This window comes from Electrona antarctica (genome assembly GCF_951216825.1).
Source record: "Electrona antarctica genome assembly, chromosome: 23".
NCBI lineage: Eukaryota > Metazoa > Chordata > Actinopteri > Myctophiformes > Myctophidae > Electrona > Electrona antarctica.
The window spans coordinates 34,150,720-34,162,860 of record NC_136804.1 but is presented as its reverse complement, the minus strand read 5'-3'; the positions used below and the strand labels follow the sequence as shown (position 1 = coordinate 34,162,860).

The 12,141-nt window shown below is 45.6% G+C and overlaps 2 protein-coding genes across 3 annotated transcripts in view; one reads left to right on the top strand and one right to left on the bottom strand.

Moving 5' to 3' along the window:
* Positions 1-4,247, top strand: part of prrt4b (proline rich transmembrane protein 4b) — a gene marked incomplete at its 3' end in the record, with an annotated part of 35,253 nt that extends 31,006 nt beyond the window's left edge. Inside the window, exon 5 of the mRNA XM_079493833.1 lies at positions 2,176-4,247. Coding sequence (XP_079349959.1) covers positions 2,176-4,247 — 2,072 coding nt within the window. The remainder of the gene's footprint in view (positions 1-2,175) is intronic.
* A 3,622-nt stretch (positions 4,248-7,869) lies between these two features.
* Positions 7,870-12,141, bottom strand: part of impdh1b (IMP (inosine 5'-monophosphate) dehydrogenase 1b) — a 50,600-nt gene continuing 46,328 nt past the window's right edge. For both annotated transcript variants that reach the window (XM_079493754.1, XM_079493755.1), the window contains one exon: positions 7,870-10,102. In XM_079493754.1, coding sequence (XP_079349880.1) covers positions 10,081-10,102 — 22 coding nt within the window. In that variant the 3' untranslated portion in view covers positions 7,870-10,080. The remainder of the gene's footprint in view (positions 10,103-12,141) is intronic.

Below are 12,141 nucleotides of genomic sequence, written 5' to 3'. Positions count from 1 at the left end.
CTATGAGCTTGTAGGTCTGCTATTTTTGAAAAGTCGAAGAACGACTGACATAGAAACATAGCTTTTTCAGAAAACTGTCAGGATGTAGAAGACATTAAGAATCTGATCTCAGGTCAAAATGGGTTTGTCAATGTCAGTGGTTCTTCGATTTTTCAAAAATAGCAGACCTACAAGCTCGTAGCGCGCCACTCGGTGGCGCGCTACGAGCTTGTAGATCTGCTATTTTTCAATAGCTAAAGCATAACATAATGCTAACACCAAAAGGGGTTCCCGCCCAAAATGGGTTAAATGGTCGCTCCTCGGGCCGGCTTCCCAGGCCAAACCACTTAGAAGCGACCATTTCCTCCGCCGTGCTTACACACACACACGCCTCACACAATCACAATTAGCAGCGTTTGCATGGAAACGCCAGATGTCTAATGCAATGCAAGGGGAAATCACAATCTATTAAGCTAGTGGTTCTCAACCAGTGGTCCGGGGACCACCAGTGGTCCTTGAAGGGGTTCCAGGTGGTCCCTTACAGGTCCATTTGGTTTCATTTTACGCTCTCAAGAGTTAAATTTTTGTTCTGAATTACTTGTCTTAGATTACAAGAAGTTCACACAATTAGAGAATGTAAAATATTTTTTATCAACATTTGCCCGTTATCTCTCCTATGGTATCATGTCAATACAGCATGGAATTGTGGACCAAGTCATATCCAACGATGACACAATTCTTTAGTTTTGGGTCTTAGAAGCTAAATCTCATCAAATGGTGGTCCGTGGCTCAAATACAAAGTGTTGCAGTGCGATGTATTGTGAGCTTGTAGATTTGCCATGTTCAGTGCGTGTCACACCGACACCGACACCCACAACGACTATGTATAAATCATGGCATAACACCTAAACCTAACCTTAAATGTCTAATGCTAACCACAACTAGCCTGGCTAATAAGCCAGACTCAAATCACACTGTTGTGTGGTATTTCCGGCAGGCACATGTTTTTTGCCAACGGCTGATTCGGTCTGGCTTATTAGCCAGGCTAAACCACAAACTGAATCTGCAACTCCCCAAACCATTTGAACCATAAAACAATCATTTCTCTCGTGAGGCCGTCGAACACACACACACACACACACACACACACACACACACACACACACACACACACACACACACACACACACACACACACACACACACACACACACACACACACACACACACACACACACACACACACACACACACACACACACACACACACACACACACACACACACACACACACACACACACACACACACACACACACACACACACACACACACACACACACACACACACACACACACTGAGGCCAGCCCAGTTTGAGGTTGCGTTCTTACAAGCTTTTGGGCTTTTATACAGGATTAGCAAATGACGGGGAAAGCATTGCTTTCACGGTCCTGGCACAGCTCCTCTGTGTGTGTGTGTGTGTGTGTGTGTGTGTGTGTGTGTGTGTTGGCTCAGAGGACAAGTGGAAACTAGCAGGCTGTACCTTCTCATGAGCAGCTGATTAAAACAGGGTGTTTTCCTAAACAGACACACAGATAAACAATCCTCTTCATGTGCATTCTATTAAACGTTTCCTGTTTGCAGCACCCCCAGGGTGTTCTGTGATTCATCGGGTTAGTCATGGAGCAGATTAGGCCCTTTGTTTATGGATGCATGCAGCGCTTCATACAATATTTGGCCACAACCCACTTTGGGTCACAAGTAGTAGGCTACAAATCTTTCTTTCTTTTCTATTTGTTTTATTTATTTATTTTTTTAACTTTATAGCCTACTTTTCTTTTCAAGAATTCTTAACCCATTTAGGCCTGACCTCAAAATTAAAAAAAAAATCTTCTAAATCCTCCAGTTTTCTGAAATAAATATTTTCACAATTTTTCAAAAATAGCAGATCTACAAGCTCATAGCGCGCCACCGAGTGGCGCGCTATGAGCTTGTAGATCTGCTATTTTTCAATAGCTAAATTATAATGTTTAAAATTATATAATGTTTATGACATTATGAATTATATAATTCATAATGTCATCTTTGTGTGGTTCCTGGGGAGACACCAAATTACTCTTTTGGGACCTTAGCTGAAAGACTTTGGGGGGAATCACTGTAAATAAATGTATGTAATGTACAAATGTTCTTTTCCAGGTGGTCCTACTGAAACGCCATACATCTCTCCACACACAGAGGACTGGCTGATATACGACCCGACGGAGAATGAGATCCAGCTCCTCCCAGACTGCAATCAAGAACGTTCCGGAATCTGCAACCTCTCCACCACCTGGGCCTCCGGCGCGACGACGACAACGACGACGGCGACACCACCACCACCGCCCTCCGACGTCTCCGCCCAGGGAAACGCCACCACCAACCATTCAAACAACAACCCCTTCCTGGGCGTGGCTCCGCCGATGCTGGTGCCCCTGTACACAGACTGGAACAGCGCCATGGCCACGTGGGGCGTGGCCTGGGACGTGCACGTGTACGGCGTCGGGTGCGCCTTCGCCGCGCTCGGCCTGGCGTCGGCGCTCAACCTGCTGTGCTTGCCGCTGCGCTGCCCATCCGGATGCGTGTACTTCGCGCTGGTCAGCCTGTTCCTGCTGGCCGCCGGCTTCACCCGGGCATTCTCGCTCCTGTACGACGCCTACGGCCACCAGGACCGCCTAGAGTCCGCGGAGGCGGCGCTGGCGCTGTACGAGGCACCGTTCCCCTGTCTGACGGCGGCCTTCGGCCTAGTGTTCCTGCTGCTGTCCATGCGCTCCAGGATGCAGCTGTCCTACTCGGCGTTCCAGAGGCCTTGCTTCCTGGCCTGTCTGGTGGCGGTGCACTTCGCCGCCGCGTTCGGCCCGGTGACCCTGCTGAGGATCTACCGGCAGAGGCCTCCGCTCTGCCTCTTCCTCTCCCTCGTCTCCAGGGGAGCGTTTGTGGCGCTGGCGTCATTTCTGTCCGCCGCCTATTTTGTGTTCTACGTCTACGTGCGGGCCGACTCCAAGCACATCTACCATCTGAACAACACGTCGCCGACGCCGGCCGAGCGGTACAACCGCTGCCCGTTCGCGGAGAGCCGCGACTGGAACCGGGCCGCAGCGACGGTGTGCGTGTCGGCGCTGTTCTGCTTGGCGTGTGCCGGCTTGCAGTTGTACGCCATGCTCAATGCGATGGGCATCGCAGGGGGGGAGGAGGTCTTCCGTCCCTGGCCCTGGTGGGCCTTCCAGTTCAGCTGCAGAGTGTGCGAGCTTGGGGTCTGCCTCACGCTGGCGTTGGTGGTGGCACAGCCCATCTACTGTGCCGATCACCTTCCGGCCGCGGGAAGCTGCTGGGCGGAGCTGCTGGCAGCCAAGTCCCCGATCCTCCCCGGCAGCTACCAGTGGACACTAAGCCAGCAGGAGAAGCTTGCCATCGTGGACACGGGCGGCCTCGGAGAGATGGAGAGCCTTCCGCTGTACACGCTGGTGGACGAGCGGCTTGGGAGCAGTCTGAACGGACTGGACCTCCTCTACCACAGCAACAGAGCACTGGCCTACCGAGATCTGGACTTGGATCTGGACGTGCCGTGCGCGGGAAACGAAGGTGGCTCCTCCTTCACCAGTGACTCCACGGCAGACCTGCGACCGCCCTCGCCCATAAATCTGCGCCGCAGCATCGACGAGGCGCTCTTCAGGGAGGCTCTCTTCCCGATGAGCCTCTTCAGCCCGATGAGGCCCGTTCACTGCAGCGATCTGTCCCTAACCACTCACAATGCGCTTCCCAATGGTGGCAAGACACTCCTAACTGACCCCGGCTTATATCGGACCTCTTCCTGTGTGGAGGTGACCCCTCGGCCTCCAGAAGACAGCGTCTCGGGAGCTCTGCACTCTCCCTCTCTGTCCATGACATCCAGCTGTTCTTCACCCGAACGATGGCGGGGCAGCTCGTCCTCCTGCTGTTCCCTGTACAGAGCCTCGGCCGGGGGCTCCTCACTGGTCCTCTGCCCCAGCCCAGGAGGCCGCCGCGCTCGGCAAACTCCCCAGGGCGGGAGCTCGGACCGCCCATCGTCCTCGGGCCACCATCAGGGCTCCACGGACCTTCAGAGGTGCTATCACGCTCTGGGGGCGGCCTCGCAGGAGAGCCTGGACATGGACCTGTCCTCTGAGGCGGAGCGCTCCGTTCAGGAGGAGTTCATCACCGTGTGCAGGCAGATCGACGCCTCCAGTGTTTGCAGTGAGACTATCGACTTATGATCGATCGCGTGAGGGCTACAGACCGAGGACTGTGGAGGTACATTTTTTGTACTTTGTAACTTTTCGCTTGAGAAAAGTTACGCATTTGGAAACAATGTTCCTTTTTGGCGAGTGACACTTGACGAAAAGGTTGTGTGACGGACCGGTATGAACAAAGCCTTTGGCGTCTCACCCAGTGGGATAGTTTGGCTTTTACCAGCCTATTTGAATGTGAGTGGTAGATTTGGCAAACACTGGGAATATGTCATATGATGCCAAATGTAAACAGTTAAAAAGGCAAAACCTTACAGACTTTGAAGCTAAATAAATACCATTATTTTGATGCAAGGAGCCACCCAGGCATTTTGATGTTATCATTACACAGACAAGGCTTCACAGAAGACAGGCTGTTACATGAATTACACTGAAAGAATGACCACCTACGTACATCTCTTCTTCTGATACAGCGTTGCCGGACCCAAGTAGTGTCCACAATGCTTTCATTTTGCCAATACGTTAACCATTTACTCTTAGTCCTCTTCAGGGGTTCCCAAACTTGAAATGAAATGAAATGATTACTATATTTACCCAGGGTATCTGGGCTAAGCTCAAGAACTTGTTTCCAGCCAGGCCCTGCTCATAGAACATTTCATCGTAGTGGTTCAATGCCTTGTTCAAGGGCACTTCAGCGGTGGTAATTTTAACGTGTCGGACCGCTGATTCGAACTGGCGACCTTCCGGTATCAAGACCGCTCCGCAATCCTTTCGGCCACCAAAATAATCATATTTGAACTGTGGACCCCCCACCCCGACAAGCACTTGGAATTGTAGAGACATTTACTTTGACTTGGTTTCACAGATACATTTTGTGAAAATAAACTACAAGCTCACAACGCCTCACACTGCGAGGCGATTTCTCCCTTTCTTTCTTACATATACCGGTAATTTAGTATTTAAAAAAGTAGTAAAAAAGTATTATTGTGCAGATACCCTGTATACACTTATACCGTATGTTGGTTATTTTACTGTTGAGTGAGAAAACCATGTTGCACATTAAGCTAATCAAATCAAATAAAGTGTTTGGGGACCCCCAGCCAATTTGGGAACCACTGCTCTACATGGAACTCATTATTCCTTATTACTCCAGACGAAGCCATAGGGTATTTTTCTGACATGTACTACGAGATCTCCTCGCATCAAAACAATGGCATGTAGGTTCCAATTCAGCCAAGTTAACCTTTAAGGAGCTGTTAGGTTCTTAGAGGTGGCCATTTGTGATAGTCTATTGGGGGGGGGGGGGGGGGGGGGGGGGGGTACAGGTGCTATACAGAATGTCACAACCCCAAGAGGAAATTTGTAAACGTGACTTTTTTCATGTTTGATAACGTCTCTCGTTTGATACTCTCCAAAAAAGTTGGCTAAAAAGGGGAAAGAAAAGTAATTTGTACAAATTTTGTATTGCATTCCGACGATAGATAATACTGTGATTGAATTAAGCACTTATTAAACAAGACTACTGATATTAAGTGATTTGTATCGTTTCAATTGAGCAAGATTTGTCTTGATATCTTGATGTACTAGTGGGCTATACACATTACATTTTTGTCTCCACCAGGCCGAAGGCCTGGGGAGAGAGTATGTTTTGCACTCCGTCCGTCCGTCCGTGTGTCCGTCCGTGTGTGTGTGTGTGTGTGTGTGTGTGTGTGTCCGTCCGTCCGTCTGTGAACAGCTAATCTCCGGCACCGTTAACCCGGTCGATGCCAAATTTTGCACACACACTCCCTGGATACCAATGATGAACCTCTGCCCCAAAATTTCCAGAACGGCCTGTTATAGCGCCACCAGGAGGCCGATTTGTGCAAAACAAGTTTTTGCACAGTACACCTACAGATTTTGTCCAAACATCACGCAAATTGGTACACAGTCTCTCTAGAGCCATTCAACGAAACGGGTCTTTCAGATTTCTCAGACTCCATCCTGATTGGTTAAGATTGGCTTCCAAAGTTCGCAGGAGTGCTCAGTTTCAAACAAAATGCTGCAAATCATGAACACATCGTGTGATTTCCGTGAAATTATGCACACACATTCCCACTAGGCCGAGGAAGAAATGCCACATGAACATTTTCAACTCAGCCTCATGGTGGCGCTATAACTGGCCGAAAAGTGTTTTTACCTCTAACTGCACAGATCTGTGGATAACTTTGTATGCCAACTCCCTAGAGGCCAAGGAAAAACCTTTGCCTGGATTTTTTCACATCTGCTCTTTATAGCGCCACCAGGAGGCCGACATATGTAAAACACATTTTCTAATATTACTCCTTCAGATTTTATCCAAATTTCACGCAAATCTGTACACATGCTCTTCATAGTCATGTGATCAAGACGCGTTTGTTTGATTTCTCATAATCCACCCTCATTGGCTACGATTGGCTTCTAAACTTTTCAGGAGTAGCCCGCTTTGTACCCATTTTGTACAAATCGCCACAACTACTCAACGCAGCGTCCGATTGTGGTGAAACTGTGCATGCATATTCCCACTAGGCTTTGGAAGAAATGCAACTTGAAAGTTTTCAAATCAGCCTCATGGTGGCGCTACAACAGGCCAAGCCGCGACACACACACACACACACACACACACACACACACACACACACACACACACACACACACACACACACACACACACACACACACACACACACACACACACACACACACACACACACACACACACACACACACACACACACACGTTTATATTGCTCCTAAACATTCTGCCAAACATCACACACACAATATCCTCCTGGTGGAGACCTGTGCCCAGAATGGCACTTTTTCTAGTGTTAGATCTGAAATGCTCTAATAGTCTATAACAGGGGTCTTCAACGTTTTTCACTCCAAGGACCCCTTAGCTGAGAGATCAAGCAGGGACCACCCCACTACATATTGGATCCATGTTAAATGTGTGTTTTCAGACATTTAACCACTTAAACCGTCAATATTTGTGGCTCGGTACCTTGTCCACTTGATTTCTTTGCCAAAAATAGCCACCCTACAAGCTGGCTAATGACCTCCCCAGAATAGGAATGCTATTGTTCCTGTGGTCAATGTAAAAAATAAAGTTCCTACCACACAAAGAGTAGTTCTGGAGTAGTTCCAACAGATTGTGTGGCCCTGGTTTTGCCCTAGTGGGACTGATTGAGGGTAGCTACTGGGACGTAAGTCTGGACTTTATCACCCCGGCTGGGTCGCCTGAGTGAGGGGTATGATGTTGGAAGACCCGAAACCCTGTTGACCTCAGGATACATCACTGAGGATACATCCCAGGTGCATCCATGCGATGTATTTTTAGTTATAGTGATGTCACTATATCAGTTTTTTTCTTCATTGGCACGTTTGACTGTCAAGGTTTCAGCTTCTAGGAAGAAACCGTAAATACAAAGGGAAGACATCATTGCACATAACCACAATCTAATGAATACTGTCCTCATTAACACGGGAAAAACTGGAATAAATAAAATCACGGCACTCCATCTTTAAAACAGTCCATTACTTGTCTTTTTTTTTTACATTTTGCTCCTCATTTACTCACTCTAATAATACAAAAATAGTCGCATAACAAAATGAAGCCACACAGTCAATACACAGTTTTGACTTTTATTTATTCTCCTTTGCAATATTTCATGGCAAAGTTAACCTGTGTAAACATGATTTATTAAAAATCTGTCATGGGATTTTAATGTAATCTGATTCACTGTGAGCTGGGATGCTTCAGTCAATAACAGCAACTGTTGATCAATATACACAGCCAAACTTTGATCAATATACACAGCCAAACTTTGAAAAGCTTTGAAAAAAATAAAAAAGTAAGTGTAGGCCTACAGCCTAAGCATGCTTTTTAAATCCCCAGCTTTACGGGGAATCAGATCCATTTAAAAAAGCCAATCTCCAGGTGGTACACTGAACAGAAACAGCCAGGATGTTCTACTGCTTTGTAGGTACAAATGTCTCCATGAAGATTTGCTTTACAATTCAGGTCAACTGCAAGAGCTCCGTTATGTCAAGTGCGCCCTCTAGAGGGCAGTGTACATCAGCACAATACAGAACACCACAGTAGGACTCCTATATAGGACACCCTAAAATATCACGTCTGCCATAAAAAAAGGACATCCATTTACGACAACGTCTGAACGTCTGCCTAGTCCTACGAAAAGCTGAATGATAACAGTTAGGGCTATCAATAAAAGGAGACGAGGGCATCGTGCACATAAATGCATTTCCAGGGTGTTAAGACTTCCTGTTGTGTGCCACCTTTCGTTCATCCCCGTTTCAAGGCATATCGCTGGTTAAAAAATAAAAATAAAAATAAGGAAACATAAAAAAATCGGTGACGTATTTGGACAACCTGTGCCAAAATCTGCGAAAGGACTGGAATGAAATGCGATGTTCTGGGTAACAGGCGACTTGATGAGCTAATTTTGGTGTCGGTATAACTTGGCAGTATACATACAATTTGAAAGAAAAGCTGAATATAAATATATCCATGTTGTGGCTTTTGAAAAAACTAAGCATGCATATATATATATTTTAAAAAAAAAGAGAGAGAAAACCTTCGTGCTCATCTTCCCGCCAAGTCTATACAACTTCATTATAAACTCAATTTTCTAAAAGTTATTAAAGCCCGGGAAGGAAGTTCTCCCCATGAGAAACTAATCATCTCATTGATTGACACAATTTTGAGTCTGAACGTCCCTGATGTGCAGTTGAGCGTGCGGTCCCCGTAAAAATAAAAATAAACTCTAAACATTGTAACGGGACTCTGGTTTTATTTGGTTCAAGTGGTCCTGAATGTTTAAACGCATTATTGGCCACATAAGGAAAAAGTCTCAACTTCAGGCTTCGGCCTCGTCAACTGTACGCAGGCGACGACCGCCTGCGTGGGGACGCAGGGATGACATTTATATTAGTGACAACCGTCTTCATCGAGATTTCATACCTCAAGTCACAGAGCCTTTAAAACAAAAAAGGAGAATCACAGATAAATATAATAATAGGCTACTCTTCTCACGGTATAGCCACCATCTGCAATGGTTAATAAAAATGCTGCTGAATGAGAAAGAAATAAAAGATTGCTTGCCACGACTGATTGCACACAGAACCTAGTCAGACTAGCGTCCGTTTCTTGCACAGTAGGTTTAGACAGTGAACTGGGCTCGCTTGAGGTGTCTGATATATGGAGCTCGCTGGTACGATCACGGTGGATCATATAAACGACATAAAAACATAAAAGTAAAATCTAAAACGAGAACATTCTGATGGAATTTAAGCCATGGTTGGTTACTTCGGGTTTCACCAAGCAGAGGACAAAACAACACATAGTTGCTCCGCTATAGGTTTGACCACAAACACATGCACACACACACGCGCGCACAGTTCATTCTCTCAGCATCCACACGCACAAAGTTCATTCTCTCATTGGTATCAACACCCAAACACACACACACTTGGGACTGGCTGCATACTCATAGATATGTGTGGGGGGGGTGCGTGTCTTTGAGACAACCCTGATGCTCCGCTTCGAGTGCAAAATCCCAGCGGGGTGTTCCAGGTGACGGGTGTCATTCGGCAGATCCTCACCTCCATTTCCCAAAACCCCCACCAACCCCTCCTCCCTCCTCCTCCAGGGCCACTCGGTTCAAAGAAGGGGGGGGGGGGGGGGAGAGGGAGAGAGAGAGAGAGAGGAAAGTGAGGGAGAGCAGAGAGGGTGTTTGTGGGTGCTTTGTGTCAGTTCCGTTTGGTCGCTGTGGGAGTCGGGATGTCCGGGGCAGCTCTGGTCCGCGCTCCGCTCCCTGGCTCAGTAAAGACGCTTCTCGTAACTGTCGACAATGGGGAGGACGGAGATTAAATAAAGAAGAAGAAATAAAAGTTTTGGAGATTCATTTCAGCATCCCCCCCGAGAGCACTAGCCGACAATATAAAGCCTGCATCCCCCATTCACAAACCTGACCTGGTTTCAACCATCCGTTAACCATTACTTTGACCCAATTCAAAATGAAACGGGTGTTCCTGTATTTGATGAAAAACAATCGGCTAACTCTCTACCTAAACCCAACCCTAAAAAACACTAATTTATAGGCCTACTTGGATCAGCCGAGTATTACTGCAAAAAATTATATATATATATATATATATATATATATATATGTGTGTGTTTTATTATTATTATTTTTAACATACATCATTTTTGCCATTTGACAGAGTATATAAATGAATCGTAAGAGCCACTAGGGAATGTAAGGGTTGGCTGGGCTGGGTTTGAGCACTTCAAGCTAAAATGGAGTATGGGACATCTATAGGGATACAAGCGAAGCATAGAGTTCACCCTTTGATTACACTATAAATAGATCAGGGATATGATTACACTATAAATATATCAGGGATATGCACAGCAACTCATTAAATATATCAGGGATATGCACAGCAACTCATTTCACTGAATGGAAGTTTAAATGACGATTTCGTCAAAAAATAAGGCAACATTCAGAAAACAGCCCAAACTGAACTAATTTAAATATATAGGGCCACATACAATTTTAAATGCTTAATATAATATGCAAATGGCCAAATGTTAGTTTAAATGCAGCAGAAAAGTACACCATTGTGCGTCAATGTATTATGCTCAAAATGTCCTACAAATCAAAATCCGTTGGTTGAAAATGAGCTCATTCAGACAAAGAACTACGAAATCGATATCTTTCTCTCTGTGAAATCCAAACGGGGAAACCCATGGTGAACTTTTCTGACGTGTACTTCAAGACATTCTGACTGACTCCATCATCCATGCATGCTGGCATGTTTACGTTGGAGAAGGTAGTCCCCCCCCCCCCAATGGAAGCCACCACACTACAATTCTGAAATAATGTGTATTTCTGAACCGTATTTTCACAAAATAAAAGCATTTTGCGTTCAGTGAACAATTAGTAGGAGCAGCACCATTTAATAGCCTAGTGGACTAGCTGTGCACATCCCTAATAAATAGTTTACACCATTGTGTGATTAACCCATTTTGGGCGGGAACACCTTTTGGTGTTTTAAACATTGTTATAATTTAGCTATTGAAAAATAGCAGATCTATAAGCTCATAGCGCACCACTGAGTGGCGCGCTACGAGCTTGTAGGTCTGCTATTTTTTTTAAATCCCATTTTGTGTTTCCTAGAACTGTAATTATGAAAAAAATCATTAACATGGTGAAACACATCTTGATGACATCATCAAGATGTGTTTCACCATGTTAATGATTTTTTTCAGACCTCTAGTTCTAGGAAACACAGAATGGGGGAACTTTTTTATTATTTTCAAACAACAGCTCTAAGGTACATTAATGACATAGTAAAATGTTGAAAATGAGTGGAATGCCCCTTTAACAATGTGCCTTTAACGGGCCACAGGGCAGCCAAGGCCTTGCGAAACACCCTCACTGACATCCCTATGGAAACCGTGCTCCATTTTGCTCAGGGCCACTGAAACGACACAACGGAACAGCGCTGGCTCTCATCCAACTCTACAACATACGAAACTCAAGATCAGGGAGAAGTCAAACATTGAGAAGGAGGGTAAAGTTTAAACCTTCACAATGCTTACAGTATAAGCATGGTACTGTACTTACATGGGACATACGCATATCTATGACAAGAGAGACAGAAAGAGACAAGGATACTTTTTTTTTAATGTTTGATGACATCACTGCCAGAAAGTTATGCTCTACGGCTACGCTACTACCACTACTACTACTACATAAAGGACAACTTTCGTTTTTTTCAACCAAGGTTCATGTTTTAGGTTGTTATTAGAGTATAAATATACATATTTAGCAAGGGGCTAAATATGTATTTTTTTACAACATTTTATAGAGAT